This window comes from Mytilus edulis, chromosome 5 (assembly GCF_963676685.1).
Source record: "Mytilus edulis chromosome 5, xbMytEdul2.2, whole genome shotgun sequence".
Lineage (NCBI taxonomy): Eukaryota > Metazoa > Mollusca > Bivalvia > Mytilida > Mytilidae > Mytilus > Mytilus edulis.
In genome coordinates, this window is record NC_092348.1 from 27,964,632 (window position 1) to 27,983,353 (window position 18,722).

General features: G+C 31.6%; 2 protein-coding genes across 2 annotated transcripts; both read left to right on the forward strand.

The window, feature by feature from the left end:
- Window positions 1-428: 428 nt before the first annotated feature.
- Window positions 429-7,364, forward strand: LOC139523340 (uncharacterized). Its single transcript, XM_071317221.1, has 6 exons — window positions 429-527; window positions 2,809-2,877; window positions 3,891-3,972; window positions 4,322-4,446; window positions 6,231-6,290; window positions 7,044-7,364. Exons 1-6 carry the CDS (start codon window positions 506-508, stop codon window positions 7,220-7,222), a joined length of 537 nt encoding a protein of 178 aa, XP_071173322.1. The 5' UTR covers window positions 429-505; the 3' UTR covers window positions 7,223-7,364.
- Window positions 7,365-11,095: 3,731 nt separating this feature from the next.
- Window positions 11,096-18,367, forward strand: LOC139522349 (uncharacterized). The gene is made up of 7 exons (XM_071315880.1): window positions 11,096-11,217; window positions 12,710-12,812; window positions 13,536-13,654; window positions 14,404-14,485; window positions 15,160-15,284; window positions 16,678-16,737; window positions 17,987-18,367. Exons 1-7 carry the CDS (start codon window positions 11,181-11,183, stop codon window positions 18,163-18,165), a joined length of 705 nt encoding a protein of 234 aa, XP_071171981.1. The 5' UTR covers window positions 11,096-11,180; the 3' UTR covers window positions 18,166-18,367.
- Window positions 18,368-18,722: the final 355 nt, after the last annotated feature.

The window sequence follows — 18,722 nt, forward strand, 5'->3', positions numbered from 1 at the left end:
AAGTTGTAATGTGAACACATCATGGTATCTTTTGTGGAATGTATAACTTTTTGTCTATAAGGAACCATTACTCAATTATAATTTTTCCGTCTAACCCATTGGCTGAATAGAACTCATGAAATTTCTGACCGAGTTTGAGGACTTCTTAGGATGGCTATAGTATAAGAAAACACGAAAAGATGATATCTATTTTAAATTACATTTATTTAATTACTAAGGAGGCTTTTTGATTCATCTACTGACCTATATCAAACTAAAATCGTCCATAATGATCCAAAATGACACCATAAGAGTTATTATCTATACATTGAAACCTAAGTATAAATATTTAGCCTTCTAATCCCGGTAATAGAGAATTAATTTGATCAGAAAATAAATGGACAATATTACATAATACTTGTATCTTATCATGTACTCTATAGCTTATACTACATGACCTAGTGATAAGAAACGTGTCGAGATAACTTCACTAACCAGACGACTGTATCCTGACCAGAGCGACACCATGAACACTCTTGCAGTTCCAAGTAAGTTTACCGTTAAACTATAATAAATATTCAAAAATTGTTTTCACTTGTGATCATAGGTCAAATTCTGTTAATTATTCTGTAAGAATTATGCTGTTAAAATTGCTTTCTCTGAACTATTTTTCTGAAACTTTGCATGCAACTTAAAATTGTTTCTTCTATTGAAAAATAGCGTAGCAAATATTTCATAGTCATTGACGTATTTGATTTAAAAATAATCTATAGGTGTTAACGTATACAAAAATGCAATATATATTAATTTTTTTTTGGGTAGAGTTATAAAACGTTTTGTTTTATAGCGGCATAAAGTTTTGAGAAGAGAGTTCAATCATATTTACTTATTTTTTGTTGAATGAATTACATGATTTTGTATATTATCAAAAGTGCTAAAAATAAATTCGCGTCAAGACACTGGTACTGTGTTTCGTATTTTCTTTTACTATATTATTCCTTATCAATATTCGAAAGAGTACACTATAATTAATAAATGAATAATAATAAAAAAAAACACCGTATATTAAACTATTTTTTTTCACAAGAATTTTATATCTTCGTGCATTAACATTAATCATTAGGAAACAACTATTCAAATGGATGTCATGGTGTTCTTATACTCTGATTCCCAATTTGATTAAAAAATGTGGTTAAGCAGATGACAAAAACATTATTCTGAATCCAGATTTACCCCTTACCTTATAATGTTTAAACGACTCAGACAAAAATCCATCCCCCTTAATGGTTGCATCGTTAGTAACTACTCTTACACCATATTTATAAAGTGCAAGGAATCATATAAAAGCGTCTTTTTCATGGTAGATTTAGATATCTACATATTTGTCAAATGTCGAATTGCAAATATTCATTGACCATTGAATGTCTATATACTAGTATTCTATATGTGTAAATGGGTAAAGGTCCATTTTTAACATTTACATTGATAATTTTCAATTAAAATAATGACCCCTTATCATACTATGGCATTCTTTAATGTGGGATTGACCCATATATAAGTTAAAACGGACAGGTCATGATACGGTGTCTCTGATAGAGATAAGGACAGAAAGGCGTATGATTGTTTGACCTGTTAGTTATTAATTGACTTACTGAAAGATCACATATATATGTGAACACCCCCTTCCTTTTGTCTCTGGTGGATGAATGTTGCATTGGTAATCAAATCAAATCTACTCATTTTTATATTAAATGATATATGGGTTTCACTAAAGGCCTTTCTTGTCAATCCTTGTCCGTGTTCCAATCGTGGTGAGTGGTTCTTACCAAAGCATTGTGGCATTCGCTTCCAACAATTATTAACAGCCACGAAATAGCAGGCTGGTGATGAAAGTAGCGTTTTAAACCATTCATTCAATCAATTCATCAGTCAATAACCTAGTAAATGTTACACTTTGTAAATACAGCTGTTTCTCAAACCACGCCTGTTTTGGGGAGAAATAGAATATTCATAGATATTTAATGTTGTTTACATACTGGTTCCCAGTTCCGATCTGTAGGTTGCATATCATAGAGACATAACTTGGGAATGTTACCAGTAAATATACATGTGCATATTGTTTACATTGAAATCTGTGGTAACCCTTCATTCATGGTAGAGGTAGTTAAGAAAGTTAGTGTTAGTTTAAGAAGTTCGGGGCATATAAACGTTGAAAATATGCCGCACAGCCCTATATTTTGACCTTTGAAAAAAATAGCAGTGCATATGAACTTTTTATTCTAGGATATGATATTTTTCAAAACTTCATAACAAAAGTGGAACATTTTTAGCATTAAAGGAAGTTCCTATGGGAAAATGCATTGTCAATATTTACAGAAATGTAAACCTTAAGCGGAGCAATTGTTCATACTTCAAAACAATTTCACTAACTAAATATTTCATTTTATCATAGCTGTGTCTGCTTTGTAGTTACATTGAATCCCTTTTACTTTTTTAATTTATGTCATTGCAACATTTGAACAAAAAAAACAAATCTATTTAAGTTGTATGTTTATATCATGATTTGCTAATAATCAAAACACATATACCGGTTTGAGCTTTTGCAAAAGCACTTTTCGCTTTTTATGATAATGCAAAAATCCATCAAACTATATGTGTATGTCCCTCGACAAGTTTATGAGGTTCCGAATTTGTTATTATGAGCACGAATTAAACAAGACTCCTTCCTCATCATGAGGGTTGTGCAAATAAATTAACCATATATACGACGTCATATTCGAATCTAATAATAATAATAGATTAATGATATCGATACGTTTGTACTTTCAGTTATTTGTATTTTGATTGCTAGTACCAATGCCTTATTATTTGATGTAACTGGCGGACTTAACAATTTAGGTAAGTACAAAAATTAAGCAAATAGATATAGGAAGATGTGGTACGAGTGACAATGAGACAACTCTCCATTCAAATAACAATTTATAAAAGTAAATCATTATAGGTAAAGGTACGGCCTTCAACATGGAGCCTTGACTCACACCAAACAGTAAGCTATAAAGGGCCCTAAAAATAAGTCCTGTAAAACATTCAAACGGAAAAAACAACTGTCTAATCTATACAAAAACGAGAAACGAGAAACACGTATGAACTACATAAACAGACGGCAACTACTGTACATCAGATTCCTGACTTAGGGCAGGTGCAAACATTTGCAATGGGATTAAACGTTTTAATGGTTCCAAACCTTCTCCCTGTTCTGAAACAATAGTATAACATCACAAAATAGAAAAAAAATACACTATAAAATATAAATTGGAAGGCTTAACTCAATCAAAAAACGCAAATTAAAACACAATGAACGAATAAATTTGATCTTCGATACCTGAATGCAAATTCATAGTTAATAAAATTTATAAGGGATAAATAATTAAAGTCAAATGTTAATAAACAGGTTTAAACAAATTTAAAGTTAGATATCACTGTGAAATATTAAACAAAACACATGATTCGTTCATTATCGTTTGTCGGATTTTATTTTGAAGGATAAGGTCGTTTGGAACAAAAAATCAGGACAACACATGGCATAATACAACTTTGTTATTAATGACGAAATATTGCACAAGAACAATACGTTATATATTTATTTCATCTGTGGAAAGAGTTTGTTCCTATTCGGAAATTTGTTTTGCGGAATCCGGTTATTCATGTTGTCGTTTGAATTCTATTGTCCGGTTATATACCGTTTAAATTAATCTTCGATATCCGGAGAATATATGAAATATCTAGTATCAATTCAATTATTATTTCTAGACGACAGACATTTAAAGAAACTCTATAATCGAGCCCAAATTGATATCTAATTGAAAAATGCCTAATTGTATTATGTTGGGATAATTTTTTGTACTTTTCAGATGCTTTTCTTGTGAAGAACTGCAGGCCAATCGCCGCTCCGGCTCACGGAACCGTGTCTTGTGCATATAGCACTACAGATTTGTAAGTGCGATGTAAATAACATTAACTTCATGTAATGCTAAATCAAATTTATAGATTCCCAATTTTTTTTTATTTTAACAGTTGTATATTAGAACATACCAAAATGAAGTAACATATATAAGTTCTAGACATGACAAAATGAAAACAAAAATAATTCAAAAGAGAAAAACAACGGCCTGAGGAAAACAAAATAATAATAGAAAAAAAACCAAATATATAGACATCATAGTTATGGAGTTTTTACTTTTTATGTTTATAAATGCTTTACTTACTTTTAAGTCACAATAAATGGCATTTTATATTTAAACGAATGATGGAGTATAACATGTTTGACATATTATCTTTAAAGGACTTGTACGGCAACATGCGACACTGGCTTCTGTTTCCAAGGTTTACCAGCAAATAGCCAACTTTCTTTAAAATGCACAACAACAAGCATTTGGGCTGATGGTGATAGATTCCAAGACTGCGTGGGTAAGTTGGTGTTTCTCTTTGTCAATCACAGTCGATTAGTGACTTTCCGTTTTGAATTTTCCTCGGTGTTCAGAATTTTGGGGATTTTACTTTTTCCTAATGTGTATTGTACAAAAATACTATTACCATTTAACGAACACTAGATGAAGTTAGTTATTTTATGTATTTACTACAATAGAAAAATTTCATACTCAAACTAGTGTACACAATCTTTCCTTATGAACTGTTGTTAAAAAAGCATAGAAGAATACAATAGTCAATTGTAATCCACACGATATAGAAAAACAGACAACACAATGGTGTCTTCCTCGAATGCCAACATTTTATTTCTTACCTATTCCTTGAATGCCAACAAAACTATTTCAATAGATGTTTATATAAGAACAATAGGTGTTTTTATAAGTATTGAACTGTTAAAAAAAATAATGAACTTTATAGAAATGCAACATTTTATCACTTTCTCATAAGGAAAAATAGTAGATTTTAGGGGTAAAATTATTATAAAATTTAAAGAAATAAAGAAAGTTAAAATGTTTTATTACTTTTTTTTCAAAAAATATGTTTGAAATGAACATGTTAATAACATAAGAAATATTAAAAAAAATTAATGAAATTTTAGTTTAATACAATTATTTCAAACTAAATAAAGGATATAAGAGATTTGTTTAGTTCCATATCAATTTAAATATTTTATTAGTTAATATAAACTATATGAAGATTTCAGTTGTACAATTTATTAAATTTAAAAAATAATTAAGTTAATTTGATAACTTCTAAGCTGGAAACTCTACAACAGTATCAAAAAAATCCATAAAATATGGTAAAAATAATTCAGATGAGTTGCGAACATGACAAACAACTAAACAATGTTATTTTACGAATCACCTACAATAAAAAAAAGGTGTAATTGTATGACCAAGAAAAATATCCTGAACAAACTGAAATAAACAAAATAGTAATCTAACACGAGATACAAAGTTTCAAGAAATTTAATCAGTAATATGGAAGGATATTACAGCACACACAACTATAGAAATATTGAAAAATAAATCTTCAAAGTCCAAACTTGAATTCCTGTCCTGACAATATGCACATATTGATTTTGTGATGCAACACTTTTTAAAGTTGCATTTTAAGAGAATCCTATTTGTTCAAGCAGGAGCAGCAAAATATGATTTTTTAACATTTTAACATACATGAACTAGATTTAGCTACCTGTATTTACGTATCTGTTTAATTAGTATGATTGTTTTGATAAGCATGCACTTTTGTTGTGATAACTACTTTCACCTATTCCTTGAACGCCAACATAATTTTACAGGTAAATTGTAGGTAGATCAAAGGATGTTGGCATTCAAGGAATAAACCAACACAATAACATCTAAAAATGGCAAATTTAAAAGCGCACTGCTTAATATTTCTGTTTAAATATACGTTGAATAATTAGCACTAATCAATTCAAAACTTCCGTATAAAAACGGGTGGGGGTTATTTCCTTATTTACATGTTCCATTGAATCTATATTAATGTCTAAATACGTCAACTTCAACTTTATGCCTTCATAACGGTAATCTGGATGTATGTTCATGAATAAAGCAAAATATTTAAATGCAAATTTGATTAACGTGAAGAGCTATATTACAAGAAAGGACTAACTGATAAGAGCAAAATGCTTAAGGGCTATATGTGACAAAAAAAAACCACTAATAAAGTTATCAAAAACTTATTCTTAGGTTCAACCACACAAACATATTATACTTATGTCTTTTCTCTCCAAATTACAGCTGGTGACGGACAAACTGGAACTGGGACCAATGTGAGCCAAAGACCACCAGTATTCACAGGTAATTAAAAAAGGCATACTATTTTAAACTTGAGCTATGATATTGTGTTTGAATGTGTTTTTTAAATGTTCAAGCACCCCCGATATTTACGTTTAAATGATGTATCTATTAATGTTTTTCTGTTTCATACGACTTTTAATATCTTGATTTGTCCAGCCCAGTATTCAACATTTCGGTGTTAATATGAATATCAATAATGTGGTCATTTTTATAAATTTCCTGTTTACAAAACTAAGAATTTTCTTATCCCAGGCATAAATTACCTTAGCCGTATTTGGCACAACTTTTTTGGAATGTTGGATCCTCAATGCTCTTGAACTTTGTACTTATTTGGCTTTATAAATATTTTGATATGAGCGTCACTGAAGAGTCTTGTGAAGACGAAACGCTCGTCTGGCGTACTACATTATAATCCCGGTACTTTTGATAACTATTTGTTTACTCTTAATATAGTAACGAGGTGTATACTTTTGTAAACTATTGTTGACTTTAATGTATCTCATGTTGTGCATCTGCCGACTAATTCCATATAATTCCGTGCCTGTTAGGATACAATACAGAGAATGATTGAATTTCCTTACCTGGTGTGGTATTTAGTTTTTCACCTTTATGTATTTGGCTGATTTAAATCTCAGACGAGTCGAACAACATTTTTGGATACTTAAAATATAGCATTGACATTAACGATTATTTTTTTTAGCAATTTAATTTAATATCCGGGTACAATATTCAACGATTTGTTTTGCTTTGTAGGAACATGTATTGATCAACTATCAGCTTGTCCAGGTGAAGGTGACTTCACAGCCTGCACCGCTTGCAATCAATTTGTGACATGCGCACCAGATGGTATTTTCATCACTACATGTCCACCACCTACAGTTTGGGATGATAATGAGAAGAAATGTTCTATGGTATCGAAAACCTGCTCATAAACAATGAACTATTATTATGAAGAAGTATCATCATAGAAAAAAGTTTTAGTCAGAGTATACTGTGCATTTAGGCATACTTTGTAGTCACGTGGTACACAAAAACACGAAACACTTAAATGGATCATAAAATCATAAAATAATTTTCTAGTAGTTTTTATATCAATCTAGTTAGTTCTGTTGAAATCTTTGCAAAACGAGAATATATTAAAAGGTAAGAAGGTCCTCTTCTAGCGTTAGATATTATCTCATCAAAAGTTGAACTGACGGCATCATTGTTCGGTTAATCGTTACATGCATTTTTTGAAAACATACTGCTGGATGTGTTTATTGTTCGTGGGATGCATATATATGAAAAAAGTTAAATCACAAAAATACTGAACTCCGAGGAAAATACAAAAAAGGAAACTCCCTAATAAAATGGCACCTTATATAATTTATTCATACAATTTGAATATCAAAAAAGGTAACCTGCGATTTCTAAAGTGTTATCTACATAGTATTTGCAATTTAGATAAAACAAATCTCATTAGGTGATTCCCCCATTAATCGAATTATGGACAGATTTCTTGATAGTAATTCTATTTTAAGTACTATTGACTTTTACGTTGTGGTCTATTTTTATTTGTTAAGCAAGATGAAGTACCATGAGAGAACCCCTAACAATGTACCTTCGGTAGAAAAAAAGACAATATTTGCCAAATTAAGAAAGTAGTCAAGCGCACATGTCACTTGTGGGGTTCCAACTAACAACATCATAGTTTGTATGCTAATGATACAGCAGTTGAACTGCTTTAGACCACTAAGCCATCGAGGACCAAAAATTATGAAAGCTATGAACATATATATCCCAAATGATTACAGCTGTTCAAGGAATTTTATGAAATCTTTACATCCAGTTTTAAAAATAGGCGAGGGCGAGAATATAAAATATACATTACTTTTCTATACATACATCAAGAAATATGCTTAGTGCTTTTACAAATAAACAGATACCAACTTGGAATGCAATTAAACAAAATAAATGGCTATGCGTTGGAAACAACGTGTGAAACGTTTCCGTAACGAAGAACTTGCTTTTACGACGATTGTATATCATTATGCTTAATATATTACTCAAATAAGTACCAATCAACTCATCATAGATACCAGGACTAAATTTTGTATATACACCAGACGCGCGTTTCGTCTACAAAAGACTCATCAGTGACGCTCGAATCCAAAAAAGTTAAAAAGGCAAAAAAAAAGTACGAAGTTGAAGAGCATTATGGACCAAAATTCCTAAAAGTTTTGCCAAATACAGCTAAGGTAGTCTATGCCTGAGGTAGAAAAACCGGTATTAAGGTGGTACATAACACTACAGGGAGATAACTCTCTAAAAATTAGCTAAACGTTTTAATTACTTTCTATTGTTGAAGAAATATGTCCAACGAAAATTTTCAGATAAAGTGTGTGGTTCAAGTTTTTTGAAAATTTTATATTTTTGTCATATAGTCAAAGTTAACATTTTTCCAAAATTTTATGAATGTTAAACGAGCCAAATTAATTTTAGTGAAGATGTTTGGTACCACCTTAAGGTTATATATTTCCTTTTATATAGTAGTCTATAATTATATTTATTATACTTCAGTTATCATTTTTTATATAAAATAAATACCAGAGGGTATCACCAGCCCAGTAGCCAACACTTCGGTGTTGACATGAATATCAATAATGTGGTCATTTTAATAAATTTCCTGTTAAGCTGGGGTCACACATTCACGATTTTTACTGCCGTCCTTGACAGGACCATTCCCGATTAAAATTTGTCAAAAGTCTGATCAAGATCCTGTGAATCGTGGATGGAAATTCGATTTGTATCTTTCGCCAGGTAAAATTCCACCAAGTCTGTCACGACTGCGTCCCGATTCTATCGAATGTAATCCGACAGAGATCAGATAGTGACCAGACAGTGAACCGACTCTGACGGAAGTTATCCGTTCGAAAACTGTCGGCATAATCGGGATGATCAGGTACTGTCGGAACGTAATCCTATCACGGTCCGCTCTATCGCATTGCAAACGGCTTTGTCTGGTCTCAGTCGTATTGTATTCTGTTATTGTCGGGACTTCTCCAGATCATTCCCGTTGCACAGGACACCGTCCCGAATACACAGAACATTGTTAGGAATTCGATCCGATATCTGTCACGACATAGGCACGATTGTAATCCGACTAGACAAAATCGGCTGAGTTTCCCCGAATGTTACGGGACGCACCTAACTGTCGGGGTGCTTTGCCGAACTATTCGGACCCTTCCCGACCAGTAGGAATCTGTTACGAACTAAAACGACTGCGTTCAGACAATAATAGGACATTCCAGATAATTGAGGATACTAATCCGACTTTTTCACTTTTCGTGTCGTATCGCTGTCTGATCTCAAACGGGAGCAATAATCGGCAATGTGTGAACCCCGCATTACAAAACTTTGAATTTTTCGAAAAACTAAGGATTTTCTTATCCCAGGCATAGATTACCTTAGCCGTATTTGGCACACATTTGTGGAATTTTGGATCCTCAATGCTCTTCAACTTTGTACTTCTTTGGCTTTATAAATATTTTGATATGAGCGTCACTGATGAGTCTTATGAAGACGAAACGCCCGTCTGGCGTACTAAATTATAATCCTGGTACCTTTGATAACTGTATATCCAATATTTTCACTATTTTCAAATTGAAAGCGTTGAAATATTGGATCGGTCAATAGTTCCAACTTTTTGCCCTAGATAAAACAATTTTACAACAAACTTCAAATATTTAACCCCTCCACATTCTGTATGTATGTGCCTGCCCCGTGGCAAGAGCCTGTAATTCAGTGTTTGTCAGGATTGTTGTTTGTGCGGGACGTAACCTTATCAAATAGAATATATATGAAGTAAACGTTAAACAGGATGTTTTGGTTTCTTCTTTTTATATTACCATAGTTGATTAAGCACTGACATTTATTGTCTGTGGTCACTTTCGGTGTAATAAAACACTTACTGACTGGATATTCGTGGAATAATAAGTATAATAACCCCTCAGATACAAAGGTTGCCCGCGGCTACGAATCAGGGCAATAGGTAATTGATTTAAATTTAAGTATAAGAGGACGAAAGATACCAAACAAACATTCAAACTCATTAAAAGTAGAAAATAAACTGACAACGCCATGGGAAAAAAAGAACAACATAAAACACTAAAAACTGAGCAACACGAACCCCTACATGATCCCAACAATGATACAACAATACATATTACAATGTTAGAAATTATTATAAATAAAGGAATGTATCTCCGTCATGCAAAGCTCTGATTCCTTTCACAGATTTGGCTATACGTTTTGGACTGTTTGGATTATAACTCTTCATCTTTTATATAAGCTTTGGATTTCAAATGTTTTGGCCACGAGCATCATTGAAGAGACATGTATTGTCGTAATGCGCATCTGGTGCAGGAAAATTGGTACCGTTAATGTTATTACAAGTGTCAGTTTGAATATTTTAAAATGATGAAGAGGTAAAATGACGATGCTTAAATCTATAATTTGTTTTCTAACATACAACAATTCTGGAATAAAAATAGAAAATAAAATGCAACACATTTCGTACATTTCTGACAGGTGACAACTGTCTTGCTTTCAAATATGCGAATAAACTTAATGACAAAGATCTTTCGTATGTTATAGTAATATTCAGTGGTATTTTGATATAATACATTGACATTTCTTAGTGTCCAAGTTTTTGTGTAAACTTATCGTTACCTAACTGAAACACTGTCAACTACTTCAAATAAATTATGGCATTTAAGTATTCAAATCAAAACTATGTCTTAATATTACGTATAATAATAAATGGATAAAATAAATAAAAAAATTATTTTCCTGATTCGGTGGTCAATATATAGGCACGCCTGGGTTAATGCACATGTTTTCAGAATCAGCATGGAAACCGCCCTGATTATTTCTGTACTAATTTTAGGTAAGTTTTCAGTATCAAGAACTGTTTGCAATCTAAAATTAAATTTTAACAATTTATGAATTATACATACACTATGAAAGGTAACCGTCTCGCATCTGACTGCGTGTTGATAATTATTAGATAAAAACAAGTGAGAGTAAATAAGCCTTTAGAACGACCGTAGCAACGAGTACATAAATAAACTGTAAAAAATGTAACAGCTATTAAATGGATATAAGAAAAGTCATTCAACATATAATGAAAACAATTTGTGTTCGTCGATGTTTTCTCACTCAAGTGTTGACGTTATTTTTGTTGTCTTTGTTTAGCTCACAAAAAATCATCAGATTATATCGCCAAATTTGGCACATAAAACGTAACCAATTTAATATCACTCGTAAGATGGTTTGTCAAATTAGAACAGAATAGTATGAAATTAAACAACTAATTCTTGATAAAAACGTTAAGAAATGTGAAATATTTTGTTATTAAAAGTTTCTATTAATCTTAGGCTAATCACAAAATAATTGTACAAATTACCATAGAAGGGCAACAAATCCATTAAAGAATCGCCGGAAAATTTCCCCTATATTGTCTCAAATGAAGATTGCGTCTTTCTGGTCATTTTTGCTTATTCTAGTTTTTATTTATCTTTTAATTTTTTAAGATATAATTAAAAACAAAAAAACAAAAATTTGGTTAAAATAATCATCAAAGGGCAGTAACTCTAATAAGGAATCGCCTGAAGATTGAAAAGTCATTTTTGAAAAATAAGTGCTAAAAATAAAGAAAAAAGTATAAAATTTGTCATTTATGGTTAATAAATCCTATTGCTAGTCGCCTGACAGCTTTCAAGACAATAAACTATTCGTAAAATTGATCTTTTTGATCATTTTTGTCCTATCAGATTGTATCTATTTATAAAAGTTTTTAAAATACTAGACACAACTTGTTTTCTACCGCTATGTTTCATTTTTGGTCATCTCGGTTGGCAAGCGGGGTCATCAAACACTTTCATTAAAATAGATATGCCAATGCTGATTGTGATAAAGTTTAGCTAAAATTGATTCAATAGTTTAAGAAGAGAAGATTTTTGTAAAAGTTAACGAACGACGACGTCGATGGACGACGCACGCAAAGTTATCAGCATAGCTCATTTGGCTCTATGGGCCAGATGGGCTTAATACAAATGGTCCAAGGAAACCTATATAAGATGATTGGTTTTATTTGGGAATATTTTACTTCAACAAAATACCCGAGTAAAAAAGATGGCAAAATCCTATTATAATACTATGATAATGATAAAAATAACAATAACAAATAAACACATAAGAGCAACTGCACATTATCAATCAGATATTTCAAAAGTTAACAATTTAAACATGATCAATCGCAATGGACAAACGAAACAGATGCATACATATTTAAACAACGTCACAAATAATCAATGAAAAAATATTATTTCAGTTCTGTTACAATTACAATTTACTTTAGTCAGTTGCGTCGATTTCAGGATATTTTACGATTGAACATGAGTGCCAAACCAGTCTCTGCAATAAAACAAATAGTCCTCGAAATGGAAAAGTAAACTGTGTCGAAGATGGGAAAGGAAATTTGTAAGTAAAACATACATGATAAATGTAAATACAATTTCTTCCAATCGTTGGATGATATATCTTGATACCCACGGGTTGAATTTTGTGTCTTGATTTTTGTTTAATTCACTATCTTTAGCAATTTTTGTGTATCGTTTCCTAGTTGATTGAGCTTTTTTCGAAACCAATTGCAAACTTAACGTTATATTTTCACTGACGTATATAATTATAACGGTTGAGTAACTCTCTCAAAGAAGTATTTTGTTGGTGGCAAATGTGACGCACCTGAGGCTATTTGTGCGTGTTGATTGAAATTATTAAACGTGTTGTTATCATTTTTTTACATCACTGGGTCGATACCTCTGCTGGTGGATTATCAGTCCCAGAGGGTTACATCAGCTCAGTAGCTGATTTAACATTTTTTTCTAAAATTGTTCGTTTATAAAATTTGAAATTATTAAGAAACTAAGGTTTTAACTCCCTCAGGCAAAGTTCAATTTAGATAAATTTGTCTATCAATTTTAGGCATTTTTGTCATATAGCTCTTCAACGGTTTTGGTACTTATTCCTCCTCGGATTTCAAATGTTTGGCTTTTAGCGTTCCTGTTGAAGGTAAATCCAGAAAAGCGCTTCGGACGCATTGAAATGATAGAACGTGTTGTTTTCAATTTTTTTTTATCGAATCACCATAAAACACCATAAATATATAGTTTATGTGCGAGATTCATTCTTGATTTATTCCAGGAAATGTTACGCTACATGTAACCGTGGATTTACCTTTCAAACTACGTCAGTAGAGTTTCGTACCTGTAATCAGATAGATGGTTCCTGGCAAAGTGGAAATATATTTCCTGACTGTATAGGTGTGTTAATGACATCAATACTTATTCATAGGAATTTTAATCACTTATTAATGATTGGGGTATGAAACAAGCCACATTATTTGACCGTAAAGTTTGAACAAAATTAATACAAATCAGTTTCAGCTAACTGAAAATTTTAAGAAGTTTCATTCTTTGCTATCTTGTTTGACTATGAAATATTGATTTATTTAAACACACTATGAACCATTTTTGTTTACCTATTTCTTGTATTAACTGTGTTAAAAAACATTACTAGGTAATGCCATTTAATTAAAGAAATGAATGATGTATGGAATAATTAAAGAAAAATACAATTATACAACCAAACTTGTTAATAATTTATAAAATGCGTATTTTTTTTTAAAGAGAAAGACAAATGTCCTTTAAATCCCAAACATATACATGATATATAGAATTAGAAATTAAGGAACCTCCCCCTCAAAACCAACAAGACTCTCTTTTATCTCTAGAAATGGTGGCACATGATAGTTGACATTCGTCAAGTCGCCAAAGAATTCCATTGTTCTGTTAATTTTCGTTTAAATTGATCTCCAAAACCGGATACTGTATGAATTATTTAGTATTTGTGTAGTATATAAACGACAGATGACTCTATAGTCGACTTTCAAATGATTCAACGTGTAGACATATTGTGTTAATTAATAACAACTTGACAATAACGTACTAGATGAATACTAGGCATTGTATTCTCAAATCTAAAATACACTACTTTTTTAAAACTTTTACAGATGCTTCTCTTATGAAAAATTGCAAGCCAACAGCTGCTCCAGCTCACGGAACCGTGACATGTGCGTATAGTGCTACAGATTTGTAAGTGCGGTGTTAATAATAGTATACCCTCATTAAGACTACAATCAAATCTACATTTGCCCATGACTAAACAGACCTGATAACTGTTGTAATTAGAAATCAAAAGGCGTTGACCAGACAGTTATTTTAAAAGACCCTTATGTCAAGTGTAAATGGAAATGTAAACTAGACATTGATACTTTTATTGAATTATGTACATCTTTGGGAGACCACAAATCATACAAAGGGTTTTGTTCTTTACTATGAATTTGAATGCTAAGTATTTTCAATCTATCAGATTGTTGCATCTAATTTGAGTACAGATACATAGCATAGTTGCCAATGGTATCAAATAAAAAGGATGGAAAAAACAAAAGGTCATCACACGATCTTCTATAAATAGCTTTTCCAATACAATATATTTAGCTTAAAAATACACATGAATGACACAATGTCATAGTGAAACTATTCAAAAGATAACCAAAGACTTGAGGAGAAAACAATAGGCCAAAAGCGAATATAGTTGACAACATATTTATGCTGCATATTAAATGTATAATATATATGTTTATAAATATTTTTTATATATGCTCTACTTCCTTTATAAATTCCTTTATTTAATCTTATATCTATATATAAAATATTGCAAGTTTTAAATGTAAGATATATTTACTATTCGAGATATTATTTTACAGGACTTGTACAGCAACATGCAACACTGGCTACAGTTTTCTAGGTTTACCAGCAAATAGCCAACTTTCTTTAAAATGCACAACAACAAATATTTGGTCTGATGGTGATAGGTTTCAAGACTGCGTAGGTGAGGTGGTACTTTTCCTTGTTAATGGCAATCTTATGTGAACTGTAGTAACCAATGGCATTCATTTTTCTGGATATATCTTCACTAGGATCGTTAACAAAAACGCGTATTTGAAAGCTAAAGATGTATAAGAATAAATATCGAAACTCGCGACAAATTTATCACCAAATAGAACCTAACAAAATAGCAAAATCAATTTTATATCAATAAATGATATCGAACGACACATATGTGAAATGGTAAAAATACCTTAAAATATTCATTATTCAAATGTTCACGTATCTATACTGTTTAATGAGATATCAAGGATAACAAATTAAAATTCAAACTTACGCATCGAAAATGATCATGAACTGACAACGCCATGGATAAAAAAGAATCAGAAAAAAAACCCAAACAAACATCAGAACAAAAAGAAACAACATCGAGAATAAAGGACTAAGTAACACGCACTCCATCAAAAACTGAGAAAGATCTTATGTGCTCCGGAAGGTTAATGTCTTCCTGTTTCACATGTGGCACCTATTGTGTTGCTCATATGAGTACAAACCATGTGAGGTGTCTATTTCGGTAGGTGACATATGGAGAAAGATTGTAGTTATGACAAATACGATATTCCCGTGCTTGTATTTCCTATCATGATTTTCTTGATAGAGGCTTGCTGCTCACAAGGAAGTTATTAAACCAAGAGTTTCAAATGGTGAAGTTGAAATCACCCCTTCGTGAATTTTACGGACACCATCACTAGTTGGTTGACCGTTATGGAATGACCGTTTGACAGATGATATCGGATATGTTCCTTACGTCGTTACTACAATTTCCTTTCCTTTTATGAATTTGACGGTCCGAATAAGACTACTTACCGGATTTGTTATAACATGAGCAACACGACGGGTGCCACATGTGGAGTAGGATCTGCTTACCCTTCAGGAGCACCTGAGATATCCCTCAGATTTTGGTGAAGTTCGTGTTGTTATCATGAGTTTATTTTCACTTGGAACTCTTGGTTTAATAGCTTCCTTGTAAACAAGATAAAAAAATGTTTGGCTCACTTAAAATACATTAGAATATGTTTATTAATCAATTATAACATTTTGTACATAGAACATAAAATACTACTAAATAACGGCGATGGTTTAAAACACAATTAGAAAGAACTATATAGAATGTATCTTATACGTTTAAAGATATCAGGTTCTCACTGAATAATAAATGCATTTGGATGTTTTATTAAACTTCCCTTCTAGTGTCTCGGAATATAAGTTCATAACTGTGGATTCAAGATAATTGATATATTTTTACCTTGACATCCATAAAAAAACATCAACTATAATGTAGTTGGTAATTCTTGCTACTTCATCATATGTATACAAATGTCTCTTCAAAATTACAGCTGGAAATGGACAAACTGGTACCGAAACTCATGTGAGTCCAAGACCACCAATATTCACAGGTAACTTTAAATGAGGATAATATCTCTATCAAGATCTTTGTTATTGTGGTATATTGAATTTATGTTTTGAAGCTACATCATCATACATAAAGAAAATATTGAAATCATTTTAAAATGCAATACATAAAATAGAACATGTGGTAGGATTGTCAATGAGACAACTCTCCACAAAGACCAAATGGCACTGACATTAACAGCTATAATTCAGCGTAAGGTTTCAACAATGTACAAAACCCATACCTTATAGTCTGCTATAAACGGCCCCGAAATCACAAATTTAAAACAATTACAACGAGAAAACTAACCGCCTATTTAATGTAAACAAAAAATGACGAAATACAAATATGTAACACAGCAAAAATCGACAACCACTGAATTACAGGGTTTTGACTTGGGACAGGTACAAACATATAACATGTGGCGTGGTTAAATATGTTTGGGGTCCCAACCCTCCCTTGACATGGGACAGTGATGTTACAGTACAACACAATAACAAACTATAAAAATCAGTTGAAAAAGACATAACTAATCAGATGGATAATAATTGAAATACATCTTACAAAAAACAGAATGGACGTGACCTGGTACATCCTAACAACAAAATGACACTAAGTACAGATATGAGAGTACTTCCAGTTATTGATAGCTAGTTCAAATATAAAAAAGAAGATGTGGTATGATTGCCAATGAGACAACTATCCACAAAAGCCAATTACAAATAAAAAAAAATAATGCATCTTAGACTAAATAATCAATCTGTACACATCCAACTTTCACGGATCTAGTGTAAGGACGTCATAAACTGTCCAATAAAAGCACGCTCTTGTGCAATTATTATTGAGTTGGTCATTATAATAGTATGCTGGTCGTGAAAATAGAAATGAGTTCTACATCTACTGTTTGTTTTTGTTACATTCGACTTCATCTTAGTGTGTATATTATAAATATACCATTTGAAATTTAATCACTGGTAAACTACTTTTGCCTTTAATGTATCTTATTTTGTGTATCTGCTGATGTATTTGCACATAATATCTTTTCTGCTAATATATATATCCCGAATTATAATTGAACTCTACTAAGTTGTGTGATATTTGCCTTGTTTATCCTTTATACATTTTCCTACCTTAATTTAGGTATTGTTCTGACCTGAAAACTTTGGGATTTCTTTAAATATATTCACATTATTATCATTTTTTTTTATATCTTCTTATGAAAATAATAAAACAATTTAGTTTTTGCCTTGTAGGAAAATGTATTGATAAACTATCAGCTTGTCCAGCTGAAGGTGACTTTACAGCATGTACCGCTTGTAATCAATTTGTGACATGCGCACCAGATGGCATTTTCCTTACAACATGCCCACCACCTACAGTTTGGGACGATAACAAGAAGCAATGTTCTATGGTATCGAGCACATGTTCATAAACGATGAACTATTATTAAGGACTGATATCATCATAGAAATTCGTTTAGAGTAGAGTGTATCGCTCATCTAATGATAATTTGTAGTCACGTCTTACAAAGATGCAAAACATTTTTAAATGGATCATAAAATCATAAAATGATTATTAATTTTTGTAAGATGTTTCTCTATTATTTTCTTTATTAAAGATGCATCTTTTCAATATTTCACTGAAAGTCGTATACTCTGATGAATCAGAAATTACAATCATAAACAGATGCATCAATAAGCTAGCTTAGAAGAAAGAACGGCTGACTTAATTTCTTCAAAAGTTCTACTTTCAACATCATGAATTGGTATGTTGTTCTATCTGTGTCTCGGCTTCTCAACTGTCTATGGGTACTTTGACTCTGATATAGATCCATCATCGCCAAGGTGAAAAAAAGAGGACACATAGGTATAGATCCTTTATATAGAAACAAGAAGCTGTGGTATGATTGACAATGAGACAACACTCCACCAGTCAGGATCTCGTTATTCAATGGTTGTCGTTTGTTGCTGTTTATCATATTTGTTTTAC